Source organism: Tribolium madens, unplaced genomic scaffold (assembly GCF_015345945.1).
Source record: "Tribolium madens isolate multiple individuals breed KSU strain unplaced genomic scaffold, Tmad_KSU_1.1 Scaffold_2;HRSCAF=44;Tcas5.2_LGX, whole genome shotgun sequence".
Taxonomy (NCBI): Eukaryota; Metazoa; Arthropoda; class Insecta; order Coleoptera; family Tenebrionidae; genus Tribolium; species Tribolium madens.
Genome location: NW_025400995.1, coordinates 5,967,475 through 5,986,449, shown reverse-complemented (window position 1 = coordinate 5,986,449; position 18,975 = coordinate 5,967,475). Strand labels below are relative to the sequence as shown.

Genomic DNA, 18,975 nt, shown 5'->3' with positions numbered 1-18,975 from the left:
TTAAAGCCAGTTTGTACATGTTTAATCAGTTTGAATAGTGAGTAAAGTCGCAAATTTCTTAACAATGCAGTTATTTGAGAGCAATTAGGCGATGGGGCAAAGATTATGTTTTATTAGCCCGGGTTTCTGGAAACATTTAAGATAAATGTAAACCTCGATTAAAACATAGCAACATCAATTAGATCATCGCTACCCTAGCAACTAACAAACAGTTAAATTGTGACTGAGGTTCCAGTCCATTGAATAATAAGTTACACTGTGTAGTTTATTCAATGACCAGACATAGGGCCTTAAACATCCTTGTGAACATTTTCGTAAAATATACAACCAGTAAAACAGTGTAATTTTAACTTTGCGCCAAAATTCAAATGTGTGAGAATCGCACCTGCGCAGTAATGGCATAGTTTGGCGCGATTTCCTACTTCACTCGGAACTTCGTTATAACCGTCTATGATAACCGTTGTAACAAGAGAAGTCAGTGTTGTGTCTTCGCGCTCAGTTTCAGTAAATTCTTTATAGAAAATGGCTTCAAAGAGGTAAGTTGTTTTTTAATTTTAAGAGTAGAGGTAGAATTGTACATTACAGGTCCGGGGAGCCTCTTGAACCAGAAAGTTCGAAAAAACCGAAACCAGCAGCCCCCACACAACTTGAAAAATGCAACAACTGCTCACAAAATATTCGAGATGCAGTAATTTACTCTGGCGCTCTTGTGGACTCTATTGAAGAGTCGGTTGCTTTAACAGATGAAAGACTAAACATTTTTAATGAAAACCAAAACATAAGCTTTGAAGAAGATGACTTACCTTGCCACAAAGTAAATTTCCGTTAAAATTATTCCGAAACATCATTTGTCTCTCAGATGACTTGTTTTAGCGTTTATGATGAAAATGACCATTTGTGCCCCCTTGATACCGGATTGTTGGAAAAGAACGTCTTTTTATACATGTCGGGTTACATGAAACCAATCTTTGAGGAGGATGCAAGTGCAGACAATGGAATTGCAACTCGTGATGCAGGGCCAATACGCGAATGGTTTATTGCCGGTTTCGATGGAGGTGAAAAAGTCTTGCTTGCGATTATCACTCCCTTTGCGCAGTATGTCTTAATGGAACCTTCGGTTGAATATGCTCCGATTTTTGAAACTCTACAAAAGAAAACAGTTTTATTTAAGTTTATTGTTGAGTTTCTGTTGACAAATTTCTGTCGGGCTCCTGGATATGAAGAATTACTTGCTGCACTGGTAGGAAGTAATGATCCGTTGTTGACTGAAGATTTTCTCCTGCAAAATGCCCAGTTTGTTTGCGACCAGGTATTTATGATGAAATTATTTGAAGCCCTCGTGACATTTTTCTTAGATTCACAGTTTTGATACAGCCGCTGGTGACAATAACGCAATGCCGTTGCTTACTACACCGTGTATAAAAACTTTGGCGGTTTTAGCTGGAGTTCATTTTCGCAAGCGCAAGCAGATGAGGAATCTTTCAGGTCGAAAACAGGTGGCTGTTCAATTTCTACTTTGTTCAAGAAATACTGTAACTTTCATTGTAGAACACCAGTTATCAGTTTACGAAAGCGGCGGCGACACCATTGGTCCGTCAATTATTCGAAAAGTTATTCCCGAATCAAATCGAAGCTGAAGATAGAAGATCACCCAAAAAGGCAAGATGTGGTATTTGCGATGCTTGCCAAACTCCGGATTGTGGCCAGTGTACGCACTGCAAAGACATGGTTAAATTCGGCGGTCGTGGCGAGACAAAACATGCTTGTAAATTAAGACGATGCCCGAATTTGGTCGTACAAGACTCAGACGACGATAGTGACAACGAAGTCATTATAGAAGCCGGAAACGGGCGACAAGATGGTCAAAGGCCTAGTGTAAATCGGGTTTTGTGGGACGGTCCTCCCGATGATCAAGGAGAATTGCGGGAATATCATAGATCAATTGACATAGTTCTTGGTAAAAAATATTGTACTGCTTAAAACTGAACTCATATCAATCGTTAGGTGCCAATGGAGATGACCAAACAGGCGTCAAGCTTAGCATCAAACTTGGAGATTTTGTACAATTAGCCCCGAAAAATCAAGGCGAGCCAAATTCAATTGCTAGAGTTGTCAACATATACACTAAAACACATGCAATGCTCCACGTTCGTTTGTTCTATCGTGGTAGAGAAACCATTTTAGGGGAAACAGCTAATCCTGATGAACTGTTCGCTATTGATGAATGTGAAAATTGTCTTGCTGCTTCTGTTGTGGGATCGGCAAAGGTAATTAATTTAATTTGGAATTAAATCATAATTTATTTCAATTTGGTTTAGGTCGTTTTTAGAGCAACTCCCCACAATTGGTCTGATTTGGGCGGTATTGAAACTTTGCGATCTAATGAAAATGAAACGTTTTTCTACTCAAAACAATATGACATTGAGACAGCTGCATTTATGGATTATATTAAAGTCAGAAACTCCTTAGATTCATGTGAACACTGCAGGTGATTATTTTACTTTTGATTTTGATTGTGTAAGGAATATTTTACTATAGGTTGACCGAGTTGAAGAAGAAGGCTAAAATTCCTGCATACAAGAATGGAAAAGTCGAATATCGCGGCTACTGTTACCGTCTAGGATCTACTGTTTTTCTTGATCCATCGGTTTATAAATTTCCATCATACGCTGATACCGACTCTGACACTAACGTATTAACAATTTTCATTTTACGCTTATTTTTATGGTCATTTTTAGTTGAGAGAAGTCGATGAAACTGTATTTCCTGAGTACTATCGGAAAACAGCTGATGCTAATGGTCCCAACAAAGAAATTCCTGAACCTTTCTGTATTGGATTAATTGAAAGAATTGCTGAGACAGTGATGAAAGAGAACGATGATACAACAACCATTATAAACTTGACGGTTCGACTATTTTTTAGGCCTGAAAACACAAAGGGTGGCGGGATGTTAGCCTATCAATCTGACATTAATCTTCTTTATTGGTCCAACAAAAGTAAATAATACGTTTTACACTAACACTTTTTGGGTTTTTTGCAATGGTGTTTTGAGTTAAATATTCGTTTCAAATTGCTTGAACAGTTAATAATATGGTAAAAAAAAATTCACAACATTTTAATCAGTGTTAAAATTATTTTAATCAAACGATTTGAAGCTAATTTTATATTTATTTTAAAATTGTACAAGTGTTTATTGCAAAAATACCAATGCTTTAGATTCTCTTTCAGACAATAACTGCAAAAAATCCCAATACTATGATACTCCAAGCTAAAAATACCAATTGATATTTCAGTTATAAACGTGCCATTCACTAAAGTCATGGGAAAGTGCTATGTGTTATATTGCCTTGACGAACAAAGGGCAAGAGCGTGGTCCGCGCGTGGCCCTTATCGCTTTTATTTCAGACAACAATACGATTTTCAAAATAAGAAATTTATTCGTGTTCCGGACAGCGCAAAAGAATTCGATTTAGAAAGATACGATGACAAAGATGGTAAGCTTTATATTTTGAATAAACAACTTATCGAATCGCAAAAAATAGATTCGGACCAAGAGGAAAGGGTAGAGTACTACGAACCGGTAGAGTACTACGAACCGGCAGAGTACTACGAACCGACACCGTACTATGAACCAGAGCGTGCTCCCAGATGGGATATCCTCACAAGACGTCTCAAGTGCCTGGATGTGTTCGCCGGCTGCGGGGGCTTAACACAGGGTTTTCATGATGCTGGTGTTGCAAACATTAAATGGGCCGTAAGTATATTCACATTTAAAAAAAAGAAGACAAACAGCCAAAAATGTTTATATTGTTGATTTGTACATTCCCAGATCGAAAGTGACAGATCAACTGCACAAACGTTTAAACATAATAACCGAACCTGCGATGTGTTCACCCGAGACTGTAACGTGCTCTTACAAAACGCAATGACAGGAAAAGGGGACTTGCCTTCTAAAAGTGAGGTAGAAATGATAGTTGGGGGGCCTCCGTGCCAAGGCTTCTCAGGAATGAATCGCTTCAGTGAAGGGGAATATTCGCTATTTAAAAATTCCCTCGTTATATCACTTTTAAGCTTTTGTGATTTCTACAGGTTTGGAATTAGATTTTATAGATCTGTTAACATAATTTGGTTTTTAGACCGCTTGTATTCGTATTGGAAAACGTGCGAAATTTTATGTTATATAAAGGGGGAATTATCTTGAAATTGACAATTCAATGCCTCGTGACAATCGGGTACCAAGTTAGATTTTCTATACTAGAAGCCGGAGAATTCGGGGTGTCTCAAACACGAAGACGTTTTTTTTTAATCGCCGTTGCCCCGGGTTATACCTTGCCCAAAATTCCTGAGCCCGATCACGTATTTCTTCCTAGAGGATCACGCTTACATGTGACTGTGAATGGTGTTAAATACTCTAATGGTAATAATTTTGTCTTGTAATTATTTAATTGCTAAGAAATTTTACAGGGAATTTTTGGAATTCTTCTGCACCATATCGTATGCTTCATGTTCGTGATGCCATTGCCGATTTGCCCATAATACAACAGTTTGACAAACAAACGCATATGTTATATGACGAAGGAGAGGGCATTTCACATTTCCAAAGACAAATGCGAAAAGATAATATGGATGACATATGGGATCATACATGCAAGGATATAGCCCCGATTGTGCAAGCTCGGATTGACCTAATTCCACAAATACCCGGTGCAGACTGGAGGGACTTGCCAAATACTGCTGTAAGACTGAGAGACGGTACTATGACTGACGTACTTGAGTACCGTTACAAAACTAAAAAACAGAAGAATAATGAACCCAATCGTGGCGTTTGCGCTTGTTCTATCGGTAGAGCTTGCGAGCCAACTGATCGTCAATCAAACACTTTAATTCCATGGTGCTTACCACACACTGCTGATAGGCACAACAACTGGACTGGACTTTATGGTCGTCTTGACTGGAACGGATACTTCGGAACAACTACAACAAACCCTGAACCTATGGGCAAACAGGGACGAGGTAGATCATTAACAAATAGTATTGCAGTTATTAGCAAGTTTATGTTTCAGTTTTGCACCCAGATCAAAACAGAATGATCAGCATTCGAGAATGTGCTCGCTCTCAAGGTATTCCTGATAGAGTAAAATTTTTTGGCAGCGTAGCAAACAAGCATCGCCAAATTGGCAACGCTGTACCTCCGCCGCTTGCTAGGGCGCTTGGACTTCAAATAAAAAAGGCTATGGTTAATGGTCATCACTAAATATTTGTTCTTTTCTTACAAAGTGTCTTAGAATTAATGTTACTAAGGTATACATCACCAAATTTTGTTTAATTAGAAGAATTATTGATGCTGGGTTTTTAAATTATCTTAGAATTAACGTTACTTTATTATTACATTACCAAGTGTTTTGTTTATTTCAGAAATAATGATGCTAGGGTTTTGCATCATTTTTCAAATTTTCTCAGTATTAATGATATTTTAGTATTATATCACCAAATATATTTTTTAATTATTTCAAAATTATTGATGCTATGGTTTTGCATCAATTTGTTTTGAAATTATCGTAGATTTAATGTTCCTGGGATGTTACATCCAAATATATATATTTTTTGACTAACTCAGAACTAATGTTACTGGGATATTGATATTATCTTAACAGTATTTTTCAAGAATATTTTTCTATTTTGTTATTTTTACAAGAATTTATGTTTTGTTTACCTTATTTGTATTTTTTAATAAAGGTTTTTGAAGTAATGTGTTTTGTTTGAAAATACTCATTCCCGTTATCCTTGTTCTTGTTACTAGAGAATTTCAACTTTTGGAATAACCAGGGTTGCCTTTTGATTTTAGTCACTGCTCAAAGGAAATTTTACAGTGCGTTCAGTTTTAAGGGTAGATATTAAACCGTTTTACACTGGCATGTATGAATTGCAATCAAAAAATGTAGAAAGACAGGGTGTGTGTCAGAACTCGCGCCCCAGAGAAAAATTTCAAGTAAGGTAAGATACCAGGAACACGGAAAAAATGTTACAAAATTTTTGACATTTGATATTTTTTATGTCTAATGTTACTGATGATCTTGTATGTTTTTTTTTATAATTATTTAGTAAAGATGTAAAAATTTTGCCAATAAAAGCCACAAATAACATTGGACAGAGTTACAATTTAGGATACAGCTTCCTAGAATCAAAGTACAAAATTTAAACTCTCATAACTTCGAAATTTTTATAGTTAAAATTTTTTTAACATTTTTCCCATGTTCCTGGTATCTTACTTTATATGGCATTTTTTTCTGGGGCGCGAGTTCTGGCGCACCTGTATGTACAATGTGTCCCCGGATAGGTGAAACGACTCTTGTAAAAAAATTCGATTTAAATTGTTATTCTTGGAGCTCTGCTTAGTTAAAGACTAATTTCTAACATAATTTTAGTTTTGGAAAATTGAGTATATCTTGAAATTTTTTGAAAGACCTAGTTTTCTGTAAAGTGCCTTCTATGTAGCAAATACGATAAAAAGTTATTAACTTTTCTTATGTTAAAACTGGGACAGAAGTCAAAATTCTCTCCCAAGAGAGAGAAATGTGCATAACGACGGGAGCAAATATTTGCTCCCGTTACTAAGTCATTCCCATTCATTGATTGGCTCATCGTCAACAAACATTTTTATTGTTGCCATGGTGTAATTTCAAAGAATGCTAGCTTTATGCTAATTTTTAAATTTAATTAAAAAATTACAGTCAATTTTTTATTTTTTTAACGCAAGTCGTACAAAAAATGGTATATACACCATTGGAGAAAATTGCTTCTTGTTGGTCCATGAAAATCGAATGAAGGATGGCGGATTATTGAAAAACAAAAAAGCATTGCTCATCTCTAAGTACACGTTTTTATTTTTTATTGAATTAAGAGATCCTAATTAAACATAAAAAAACACAAATTAACTCACAAAAGTAACAAAAAATAAAATAAATTTTTAATACTTATAAAACTATACAGAGTGTTCCGTTTTTATTGTTACCGATTTAAACAAGAGATAGAATATTCAATTTTAAGAGAAAAGTTTCCTATGAATATATATCGAAAAATGCTACGCAAGGGGTGTGTCTTAATAGATTTTTTTCCAATATTTCCGAAACCATTTTAGAAAAAATTTCAAAATTTGGTACAAGACCTTTATACACCTAAACGAGTACAAAGATAAAATGTTGAAATTTTAATTAGGGGCTTCCTAAACTGGGTAGGTTTAGGGTAAAAAGTACTCTACCTATTTTGCCTGTGGTTTCCTGCCACTATCAGCAACAAAATTCTAAATTTCATAGTTTTTCATAAAAAAAAGATCTTTTGCGTTTTCCCGTTACAATTTACCGATTTTCAGTAAATTCAGTTATTCACTATTGTCATTTTCATAATCTAAACTCTAAAACAACCTTTACATTAATAACCTCATTTTTTACTCTTGTCATGTTTATGTCATTTTGACTTATTTACTTTCAAAAATAGTGATTTGTGGCATAATAATAATGCGTAGGCAGCAGATTAAAGCGATGATTTAATTACACTTAATTCAAGTAATAAATTTCCTAAGACAGACAAATTGTTTAATTAACAATCTTAACAACAAAAAAAAAGTTTAATTGTCAAATGTCAGTCATGATGACAGTAAATGGTAGTTTACAGTGAACTTTTTAAAGTGACAGAAAAATACTGCCCGAAATTTTAATTCCGCAACTTACATACAAAGGTTTTCAGTTGTACCAAATTTTGTAAATTTATCTATTCTGAAATATTAGAAACAACCCTTTAAAAAACGAACCCTTTTTAGGGGATCTAGTTCCCTTACAATAGCGTTTTTCAAAACATGTTTATAGGGAATTTTTTACTTAAAATTGAATATACGATCATTTATTAAAATTTATACCTAACAATAAAAATGGAACACTGTATAATTAACACATGAAAAATTAATTCACAAAAATTAAAAATTAACTCACTAAAATAACAAAAAAAATAAATATATTTTTTGAACCTCCTAATCCTCCCCTTGGGTACGGCCTGGATTTTACTTATAGAAAAAAATAAATTATGAATTTCAAACGTTGTCTGTCAAAAGACAGGAGCGCCCTCTAACCTCTGCGTGGTTGAAAATTTGACAGCCGCTATAGCACTTGTATGTTGTGTTCCTGCCAAGGGAAATTTTTAGTAATTTCTAGAAATCTTACAATAATGTTTAGTTAATAACACTGTCGAGTATATTTTCGTAATTAGTTTATTTAGTTGTAAGAGTTGGTGATGGTTTTCTATGTCAAGGCACGTTAGTAACATTGAGGACCGAAGTCCTGTGAAGAGGTTGGAAGAACCCCAAATATCGCCAAAAAAGTTGCGTTTGGAAATAGAAATTGATGAAAACATGAGTGACAATTCGCCAGAACGGAATAGAAGAGCAAATTTTTCAAATGTGAACGGCGTCAATAGGAATTTAAACATCCATTCTGTTAAGCCAACCACCAAAAAGCTTATCATAAAGAATTTCAAAAGTAAAAGGTTTGTCATTGCTTTGATTTGCGTGTATTTGTGTTATTTAAGGTGAACCAAAGCTTCCTGAGGATTACCATGAAACCACCTGGGAGAAGTTAAAGAGTGCTGTCATTGCAATTCAACAATCAAAACCTAATGAATACTTGTTGGAAGAACTGTACCAAGCTGTTGGGAATATGTGTAGTCACAAGATGTCCCATATTTTGTATAACGGCTTGTCGCATCTGATTGAGGCACACGTCTGCAGCAATATAGAACGGTTCATAACTGAGCCAATGGACAGATTTCTGTTCTTGAAAAAAATGAATGACACTTGGCAATCTCACTGTAATCAAATGATAATGATAAGAGGCATATTTCTGTATCTTGACCGCACTTACGTTCTCCAAAACCCAAATATATCCTCAATTTGGGACATGGGTTTAGATTTATTTCGTAAGTACTTCATGTTACATACCTTAGTCCAAACGCGTGTAGTGGAAGGTTTATTGATGTTAATTGAAAAGGAAAGACAAGGAGATAAAGTCGACAGGACTTTACTCAAATCACTCTTACGTATGCTAACTGATTTACAAATATATAACAAAGCTTTTGAACAAAAATTTCTGCAAGCGACTGAACGCTTGTATGCTGCTGAAGGCCAAAGGCTTATGCAAGAACTCGAAGTGCCTGAATTTTTGGCTCATGTAGATAAAAGAATTCATGAAGAAAACGAAAGGGTCATTCATTATCTAGATTGTAGTACAAAATATCAATTAATTCATACTGTTGAAAAACAGTTGCTTAGTGAACATATTAATAATATTCTCCAAAAGGGACTTGATAACCTTCTTGAAGAGAACCGATTACATGATTTGTCTCTACTCTACCAGCTCTTTAGTCGCGTTAAAAATGGCCTTCATGAATTATGTCTTGCTTTTAACGCTTTTATTAAGAAAAAGGGTCGTACCATTGTCATTGATCCAGAAAAAGATAAAACAATGGTTCAAGAATTACTAGATTTTAAGGACGCCATGGATAATATCGTCGCCTCCTGCTTCAAGAAAAATGAAATGTTTAGCAACTCACTCAAAGAAGCTTTTGAACACTTCATCAACCAAAGGACTAACAAGCCTGCAGAACTCATTGGTAAGCATTATTTTCTCTTATATAATACCCGTTTCATCTAATCTGAATTAAAAACATGTATTTTACATTTTTTGTAAAATTTACCATTGTCCTGGACAAATCTATTACCAATTTGAAATTATTTTTAAATTCAAAAAATTGTTTGTTTAGTAATGCTATACTAGTGATAACCCATAACTTCTAGTAAAACAACTCCGAGATAATAAATAGTTATAACTTTATTCATTTGCCTTTACTGTTCCTAATTCAGTAAATAAAAAACTTTTTCTATTAATGTATGTAAAATTAAAAGAAAATTAAATTCTTTTATATCCGACTATAATTTGATTTACTGATGTACTATAACAATAGTATAATTTTTGTTTTCTTTTTTTTTCTGGGCCAAATTATACAGGATGTCCATCATTTTTTGTAGCAAAGTTCGTGGACTCAAAGCTTCGTGCTGGCAATAAAGAGGCCACCGAAGAGGAGCTGGAGCGACTTTTGGACAAGATAATGGTCTTGTTTCGTTTTATTCACGGCAAAGACGTGTTCGAGGCCTTCTATAAAAAAGACTTAGCCAAAAGATTGCTCGTGGGTAAATCGGCGAGTGTAGATGCCGAAAAAAGCATGTTGAGTAAATTGAAACAGGAATGTGGTGGTGGTTTCACATCAAAGTTAGAAGGGATGTTTAAAGATATGGAGTTGAGTAAAGATATAAATGTGGCTTTTAAGCAACATTTGAATATAAATACGCTTGATTTAATACCTCTAGACATGACTGTTAATATTTTGACAATGGGATATTGGCCCACTTACACTCCCATGGACGTAACTCTTCCACCACAAATGGTCAAGTTTCAAGATATTTTTAAAGAGTTTTATTTGAGTAAACACAACGGGAGGAAATTACAGTGGCAACCAACTTTGGGTCATTGTGTTCTCAAAGCGAGATTTAAAGCAGGACAAAAGGAGTTAGTCGTTTCACTTTTTCAAACTTTAGTAATACTCCTCTTTAACGAATCTGATGAACATAGTTTTGAGTATATTAAGGCAGCTACTAATATCGAAGATGGGGAATTGAGAAGAACTTTACAGAGTTTAGCTTGTGGGAAAGCTAGAGTCTTGAATAAAATCCCGAAAGGGAGAGAAATTGAAGATAATGACAAGTTTAAATTTAATAATGACTTTGTAAATAAACTTTTCCGTATCAAGATTAACCAAATACAGATGAAGGAGACCGTAAGTGTATTTTAAATGTTTGTTGAATTTTCATTGTTTTACTATTATTACAGACTGAGGAACAGAAAGCAACTGAAGAACGTGTGTTCCAAGACCGGCAATATCAAATCGATGCAGCAATTGTTAGAATCATGAAAATGAGAAAGACTTTAAGCCACAATTTGCTCATTAGTGAACTTTTAGCACAGCTTAAGTTTCCTGTTAAGGTGTGTTGTTGTTAATATTGTTTTCGTTTTGTTAACTTTTTTTTTCAGCCTTCTGATTTGAAGAAACGCATCGAATCTCTCATTGACAGAGATTACATGGAACGTGATAAAGATAATTCCAACCAATACAACTACGTGGCTTAATTTCTTTTATTAGTATTATTTTTATTTAATCTATGTACTTTCATGGTTTGCTGTTATCTGAATTTTAAAATACAATGGAGACATTCATTCTGTTCTAGTCCAGAGCTCCTGGCTTGTAAATAACCATCACTGATTTCACAACTTCTTCTCAAGAAAGTATATTAATATTGCCTGAGTTTGTTAACATTATATTATTAGTTACATGTGTTTATAAAACACTTGTAAATACAAGTTAATTTGTTCGTTCTGTTTTAAATTTTCAGTATATTGTAAATACATACATGTAAAAATTATCTTATAATTTACAGTTAAGTCTCGGTTTAAAATGTGATTTTTTTCTTTTGTAATTTAAATAAAAAATTACGTGGTTTGAAATCGACTATTTTTAGGCCCATCCCCAAATCCAAAACCAACATTATTACCAAACATTAATTAAGTTAGTTAAAATGACTAAAGGATGATATAATATACCTACTAACAATTTGTCAATTATTATTATTCAGCCATTTCGCGTTTTAAGATCAGAAATGCTATGAGAGTTATTACTAACATAATTTTTTATTTAATTCACATTTCCAAAACAAGTTTTACTCATTTTTGTTTAAATTTTCCCTAAGCCCGACCGTTAAATTAAATTCAAATGTCATGTTGGTAGGAATTCAAAACTGAAAATTCCCCAAGTAGTTTAAACGTCACAGTTGGTTCAAATGTTTTGTTTTGACTTGAAATATATGCAATAAAGTATTACATTACATTTTCATTCTAAAATAAAAAACACCGGAATGTATCCATGATGTATCCTAAGTGTGATAATTGTGAAATACTGTTACTGTCTGAAGAGCAACGAATTGAATGGTAAATGGATACCCCTATTTTATAAATCTTAATTCATGTAGGTAAATTGTTCAAGGTATAAAGACCTTAGTGCAAAAAACATTCTGTTGCACAAGAAACTCATTGAACAACAGGAACTGATAACTATTTTGAAGAAAAAATTATTAGAGAAAAGGACAAGTTGTGTATCTGAATACATAACAAACTTGGTTGATCAAACACGTAGAACAGAACATGTAAGATACAAATTTTTATAATAGAAGTAGAAAAAACAAAATATGATTGTAGGACAGTTTTCAAAATAGTCAACTTCTTCACCAAAATCTCAAGGAAAAGTTGTTGGAAGTAACTGCATTTTTGGAAATATTTAATGCTGAAAGGGAATCATTTCAACAAGAAATTGAAGAGAATGAGAGACATTTCACAGAACACATGTCTTATTTAAATGGACAGTAAGTGATAACTAATGATTATTTCAAATATTGATTCAGTTTTCAGGGTTGATTATTTTCGAGAATCATTATTCCGTGAACTAGAGGAATCTAATAGAATCAAACATTATTTTATCAAAAAATTATCTGGCGTTGCCTCTGCTAGTTACAATATTGTACTGGAAACCTTAAAAGAGGAAGGTGAAAAATTAAATAACGAACTTAAGTTAAGATACAGGCAAACAATTCAAAAAAGTAAGGAAGAGATTGAAAGACAAAGTCTGCTTGTTTCAAAACTGAGAAAACATAACAGACAGCTCTACTCAGTTATTCAAAAGTCAAAATTTGAAAATGAAATAAAAATATCAAAATTAGAGGTAAGTCAATTGATAAGAATAATTATTAGTTTGCTCCATTGTGACATGTTTAAGAAAAATGTAAAAGATTTGAAAATGACAGTAAAAAAATTACAAGAAAAAAATGAATGCTTACACACCCAAATAAAATTAGAAGTGGAAGGTTGTCAGAACGATATTTTTGACGCTAGGAAGAAAATAAGGACATTTATAAAACCCAAAAGTTAAATACATAACAATATTTAATTCAGACTCAATTAATTTACAATTAAAATTTAAATAAATTACTTGTAAAAAACTTAATACAAAATTGTATTTAATAAAATTCCCCAATTTTTACATTTCTCTACAAATATACAAAAAAGAAAAGGTATAAATAAAAATTAATTAGGTGTAGGTACTATTTGTTGTAGATCGTGATGTTAATTCATTTCCAAACAACGAAGACGGTTTCAGGCTTTTTCAGGCAAAAATATACAAATCATTCCACTATTATACAAACAAATTACTGTTCATTTGTATGGAAACAATTTACATCACGACCTATTGCTTTAAAACGAATCTCAACTATGTTCTTTCTTTTCCTTTTTCTTGCGTTTTTTCTTTTGTTTGTCGCTTTGCAAGTCTTCATTTTTTTTAAGTAAACAATGTCTGCAATACCAGTCCTCACTATCGTCTGGTGGCACTTGAATTCCCACACAAACCCTACAGATGTTTCATTAATATCGACCAAAACAAACATAAGTTAATTATTTATTACCAATGGTACCATGCATCGCATCCGTCACAGCCAATCATCGGACTGCCGTCATCTTGACGTCCACAGCCGGGACATATCCAAACCTCGTTTCCGTCAGCGTCCTTGAAGAAATTGTGTAGTAATCGGGTGGAAACCGACTCCGATTCACCATCACCATAAAGTGGTGAATTGAAATCATGATTATAAATGCTTCGCGTGAGTGGGAAAAGCGTACGATGATAGGATGATAGACATTCACACTAAGCAGCATAAAATAAAGCGCTTCAAATCTGACCATATTGAAAATTTTAAGCGTTTGGTGAATGATGAATAAAATCGTGGGCACTCATATCAAAGATAAGGAAATAAGACTAGCCATAACAAGTCCGAATATTGTGATAAAAAATTCACAATATGTCTGACATACACTGAACTTACTTTCTTGACGGGTGTTCGTCGTTTTTTAGGCTTAGAAGGTTTTGGTTTGATGGGATGAATTCGGGGCCTACCTGGTCCAGGACCAGTTCTAGGTGTTGGTGTGTTTGGTATTTCTTCTTGTGCTGTATCTTCAGCTGTTTAAAACTCACAACTTAACGACTTTTTTAATAATGTACAAGAAAGGTATCACACTCAAACGACTAAATAACGAAAAACCCATGCATAAATCTACACAACTGGCACCAAAACTCCCGTCCACTACAACCACCAAGCATGACATCGATTAAAATTAAATGAAGCAAATGAAATTAAAGCAAAGAGATAATGCATGATAAAAATAAATGACAATGAGAGGAGACGGGTAGGAGAATGAAGATGATTTCTTAGGTCAGATTTGATTTTTTCGATACTGCCTGAGCTCTTCTTTTTCGTTTTTCGCTTTTTACATAGTACTTACAATGTATCTGGAAGGAGGAGCTGGTGGTATTATTGGAACATCAACAATTTCTCTCCTAATTTCTTTTGTTCGTATTTTAGGAATGGGTTTTAACATGGTTTTCTTCGTTTGATTTACGAAATTATCAGAAGAGGAACTAGGATAACTGTCATTGAAAGCTGCAGAGCAAAAAAATAGTAAGGAGAAACCTCATCAGTATGTTAAAAAATAAAAGTGAAACAAAACAAATAAAACTAAACAAAACAACAAATAACAAAACAAAAGCTAAAACTAATACCATGCTTAGTGGTACATTGTTTAACTGATGCAAGCCAAACTCTTAGTGATTAAAAAAAAACAAAACTAAAACAATTCAAAGGTGGCAACATCGCACACGCATACAAATAACAAAAATTATAACACAACGTTGCCAAATCCACCAAAACTAAGTCGTTAGTCTGAATTTGGCATTAGTTCAAATAATAATAATAAAACAAAGGATAACAATAAATGTGAGTGTGCTATTCTCAACACAAACTTGCCTGGTTGCACGGCTTTTGGAGGGTTAACAGGTTTAGGTTTGGGTGGTCCGCACACTAAAGCTGAGATTTTAGCTAAACCGGGCGATGTCTCACGTTTTATCCTATCTTCACTACTCGTAACAACATTTTCTTCTTCCTTTTTCACAATCGGCTTGATGTTTCTAATAAAAAAGTGTTATTTCTTGGCACTTTGCCTAATTTTCTCAACTTACAATTTTCTAGTTTCGGATGGTTCAGGACTGGGAGACGGCGATTTCAGTTTAAACGTTATTTTTACCCCTGGAGAATCGCTATCTTTCAGCTAGAAAATAAACATAAACAGATTTATCCTGTAATTAAATAAACAAATAACAACCTCTTTTTCCTTATTCCTTTTCTCTTTCTTCTCCTTTTTAATCTTCTCCTTCTTCTCTTCCTTCAGCTTCTTCTTTTCAGCCTTGTTCTTGATTTTATCTTTTTTATTTCGTTTTTTAATCTTGTCTTTCTTTTCCTTTTTGTGTTCTTTGTTTTTCTTTTCTAACTTTGACGAAGGTGATCCTGGATCAATGTCATTAGAAAGTGGTTTTTCTTGGTTTAGTTTGCTAGGGGGAGGTGGAGAATCTTCCACCACGTGGACATCTGATGGAGGTGGTTCTATTTTTTGGTGGAACGAAGACAAATGTGGTTTTTGGCCGAAATTGTACAAATTCATTGGTGGAAACGTCAATGGAGGTATCAGTGGATTCGCTAAAGGTGTTGGTATTAGTCCTGGACCTAGAACATAATTTATAAGTAAAAAATGCACTACAAAAATGAAAAAATTCATCATATGACACGTCCCTTTTCAAATCCATCCCAATTACATTTTTAAGACCAAATGTATGAAAGAATTAAATAAAGTCCAACTAAAAATTGAAAGTAGCACAATTCTATAGATTTGAAACAGGGTATGTTTGACGACTTTGGTAAAGCTCAGTGAATCCAAGATATACATCGGTAAAAATATATAAGTTACTAACTACAGAGATATGAAAAAACTTGTTGTTTTTTTTTTCTGTGACGTATACCTTGGATTTACTAGGCACTAAGTTTCTCATATTGCTATCATACAAAAATAATAAACAATGAATTCTCGTGTCTCCTACGATAAGTGGCAGTAGTGTTTTGTCTATTTAGATTTTTAAAATTTTAATTATGAAAAAGTGTGAAAACTAATAGTGTAAATTATTGTAACGACAAAAATACCTTTTAATTTGTGTTATAAATAAAACTCTCTGAGATTACCAAATAGATATTATGTGTTCCGCGATTAAAAATGTGTTAAACCCTGGAACAACTATATGGCCTTCAATGTCTTAAATATGTGCTTAAAAAATCGAATTACAAGGTATGTTTTGTACTCGTAATATATTTAAAAAGTTTTAAGTTTCTGGTTGTCTCTAAATTCTAGACAACCAACATCAATTTTTACCCTTTTAATTGTCATTACCAAATAGTTAAATTTGTGATGCAAAACCAAAAAGATAAGTTCCATAGGATGAAAGACCTATCATAACCATAGAAAATAAATCACACTGTAAATAAAATAAAATTGTTCATCCGGCTATACCCACAAACGCCTAATTTGTTATGAAGAACCAATTGATAAAGAAACAAATCGGTTTTTTTGTTTTTAAATTGAGTGATCAGTGATCAAATAAATTTCTAGGACAAGATAATTCCTCACTATATCAGTTTATAGCATTTCAAGACTCCTAATATGCAACCATAAAAACGAGTTTCGTAAATAAAATAGTTTTATTTGTGCTGGTGCAAAAAAATGTAATCTAAAGTTGCAGTAGAGAATAAATACTTTAATAAAAATGACTAAGAGCTCTTCTGTTTAAAACGTATTTTGTGATACTAAGCGATTTTTTCTCATTTTCCTACATGTATAATTGGAAATATGAGGTACCAAAATAAAGTTTGTTGTCAGAATCTAGTAACACCTTGATCGCGTTCCCAAACTTAGAAAAATAAATTTTCTTGGAAAAATCGTTTCGTACCTCCAAAATTGAAAGGGAATGGAATTGGAGCCAAAGGTGCATGATTAGGAATTGGAACAGGCACACTTGGCGGAAACTCCATTTTCGGTAATACTTGAGCTTCCGGTGTTTTCGGTCGCTCCATATCTATATCCATCGTGTCATTATCTAACCGATGAGGACTTTGATTTTTCGGAATCTGCAAAATAACGCTTAGTGGAAATACAAATTGGTTACGAGACCGGTTACTCTCTTCATCTTCTTGCTGTCTTTCCGCTTCCGTTTTTCTTTGACTATTGGCGGACTGTGTGAGATCATTTCGGGTGTTTTAGGAGTCGATGGTGTTCCAGGTTGGGAGTCATCATCGAAATAGGGTGTGTCCATCTTTTCTGGACTTTTTTGAATGGAGGAATTGATAGGTTCAATGGTTACGTCGCTTGATAAGTGGGTGAATTTCGGAAGAACCTCGTCGGGTTCATCAATTATAAGATCAGGGGAGCTTTCCCGAGATTCCTGTTTGATGTCGTCTTTTTTGATTTTAATATCGGCTTTTTCGTTTTTCACATTTGATATCTTTTTGAAGATGTTGACTTTTTTCTTGTCAGGTTCAGTGAAGAGTTTGTCAACGTTGTCGTGTTCAGTTAAGAACACTTGAGGGCTGTTGGGCCGCATTGGAATTGGAGTAATTGTAGTGTTGAGTTTCTCAGTTTTGAGCCGAGCTGCAGCTAAGGTTTTGTTTATCTTAGCGACTTGGTTTGCTTTGTTTTGCAACTGTGAAATATTGTCGTTGTTGTGTGGTATAGAATTTAGGACTTTGTTAGGTACTTTCTGTTGTTGCTTGGATTTTAGTATGCACTTCATTGAGTTCATTTTGTTTTTTCCAAGAAGAGTGGGATCCATATTTGCTTCCTGTTTGAATTTCTTCTTTTCTACTTTTTTCACGACTTTCGTCGGTTTTTTGTTCAGATCTATGGTCTCCTGAGGTGGGTTTACCGGACCCATCGGATCTACAGATGAAATTGGAGTTCTGGATTCAGGTAATTTGCCTTCTCTGGCTGGTGATAAGAACCCTGAAGTTGTCATCATCACACTACTTATTTCTCTTGTAGGTCTACTGCCTTCTTCTTCTCTACGGAAACTAAGACAGCCTTAACATATTTTGGAAATAAAATTAATACCTAGGCCGTTTAAATTCTGAAGGTGATATGTCGGCCGGTTTTTTAAAAACTTGTGAATTTTCAGAATTTGTTTCTTCTGGTTCCTCAACTTTACAAGTGATTGCTTCTAATTCATTTTTACTACCTAAGATAGTTTCTATAAATGACATTACTAAAAACTTGCTTTTACCTTCTAAAAGTGGGTTCATGGGGGGTAAGTGTTCATGAATGTGGACAGGTCTAGTAACCACCTCTTTGCTGCCTGGTTTTAAAAAATTCAAATGGTCTTCCTTGGGTATGGGATATTTAGGAACAGGGCTTGGTGCTGCAGCAAAATTTACATATCTCACGTACTCTTCTAGCTCGGGAACACTGATCCCCATATCCCTAAAGGTCAGACCCAAATGGTCCAAATTCGGTTGGGTGCACCCAACTAAAATCACAAATATTAGCAATCCGATGGTTCCTAAATAGCAGACACTGTACATTCATTTGCGTAACTGTTTGTATTCCTGGTAATCTGGCTCATATAATTTCCTAAAATATCGGTTAATATCTCTAAAGGTGTTGAATTTATCGAATTCCATCCTAGTGTTTGTAAAATTTTTGCCACAGATATTTTAAGATGATCTCGAGTGTAATTGCGAGACATTTTACCGATTTAGTTAACTACACAAATTCTTTAAAAGGGTGCACCAAACATCTAAAACAAATAAACTTCCATTTTGAGTCAACACTCGTGACCTTGACAGATGACAGATTGACAGTTAAAAGATTGCTCCGAAAAAGCGGGAAGGTTTTCAAGACAAT

The 18,975-nt window shown here is 34.0% G+C and overlaps 4 protein-coding genes across 8 annotated transcripts; 3 read left to right on the top strand and 1 right to left on the bottom strand.

Moving 5' to 3' along the window:
• Nucleotides 1-409: 409 nt before the first annotated feature.
• On the top strand, nt 410-5,744 carry LOC123006259 (DNA (cytosine-5)-methyltransferase PliMCI-like). The gene is made up of 15 exons (XM_044400608.1): nt 410-536; nt 586-814; nt 860-1,309; nt 1,356-1,496; nt 1,549-1,957; nt 2,005-2,267; nt 2,319-2,488; nt 2,539-2,692; nt 2,739-2,997; nt 3,295-3,495; nt 3,544-3,755; nt 3,831-4,090; nt 4,138-4,418; nt 4,466-5,014; nt 5,065-5,744. Exons 1-15 carry the CDS (start codon nt 523-525, stop codon nt 5,253-5,255), a joined length of 3,783 nt encoding a protein of 1,260 aa, XP_044256543.1. The 5' UTR covers nt 410-522; the 3' UTR covers nt 5,256-5,744.
• A 2,401-nt stretch (nt 5,745-8,145) lies between these two features.
• Nucleotides 8,146-11,599, top strand: LOC123006260 (cullin-4A). The gene is made up of 5 exons (XM_044400609.1): nt 8,146-8,529; nt 8,579-9,658; nt 10,074-10,879; nt 10,933-11,085; nt 11,134-11,599. Exons 1-5 carry the CDS (start codon nt 8,295-8,297, stop codon nt 11,227-11,229), a joined length of 2,370 nt encoding a protein of 789 aa, XP_044256544.1. The 5' UTR covers nt 8,146-8,294; the 3' UTR covers nt 11,230-11,599.
• Nucleotides 11,600-11,926: 327 nt separating this feature from the next.
• Nucleotides 11,927-13,153, top strand: LOC123006603. 3 transcript variants are annotated; one of them, XM_044401202.1, is made up of 5 exons: nt 11,927-12,084; nt 12,140-12,299; nt 12,352-12,515; nt 12,562-12,871; nt 12,926-13,153. In XM_044401202.1, the coding sequence occupies exons 1-5, from the start codon at nt 12,020-12,022 to the stop codon at nt 13,076-13,078; spliced, it is 852 nt and encodes a 283-aa protein (XP_044257137.1). In that variant the 5' UTR covers nt 11,927-12,019; the 3' UTR covers nt 13,079-13,153. The 3 variants fall into 3 exon arrangements, with proteins under 3 accessions (XP_044257137.1, XP_044257139.1, XP_044257138.1); XM_044401203.1 differs by having other exon boundaries at nt 11,952-12,084; nt 12,126-12,299; XM_044401204.1 differs by lacking the exon at nt 12,926-13,153 and having other exon boundaries at nt 12,555-12,692.
• On the bottom strand, nt 13,117-18,910 carry LOC123006602 (transcription initiation factor TFIID subunit 3). Of its 3 annotated transcripts, XM_044401201.1 has the most exons (12): nt 18,652-18,910; nt 18,356-18,598; nt 18,187-18,310; nt 17,258-18,146; nt 17,030-17,207; nt 15,361-15,758; nt 15,218-15,306; nt 15,006-15,166; nt 14,485-14,642; nt 14,028-14,161; nt 13,611-13,711; nt 13,413-13,555 (listed from the first exon to the last, which is right to left on the bottom strand). In XM_044401201.1, the coding sequence occupies exons 1-11, from the start codon at nt 18,815-18,817 to the stop codon at nt 13,645-13,647; spliced, it is 2,607 nt and encodes an 868-aa protein (XP_044257136.1). In that variant the 5' UTR covers nt 18,818-18,910; the 3' UTR covers nt 13,413-13,555; nt 13,611-13,644. The 3 variants fall into 3 exon arrangements, with proteins under 3 accessions (XP_044257134.1, XP_044257135.1, XP_044257136.1); XM_044401199.1 differs by lacking the exon at nt 14,028-14,161 and having other exon boundaries at nt 13,117-13,555; XM_044401200.1 differs by lacking the exon at nt 14,485-14,642 and having other exon boundaries at nt 13,117-13,555.
• Between the last annotated feature and the right edge of the window lie 65 nt (nt 18,911-18,975).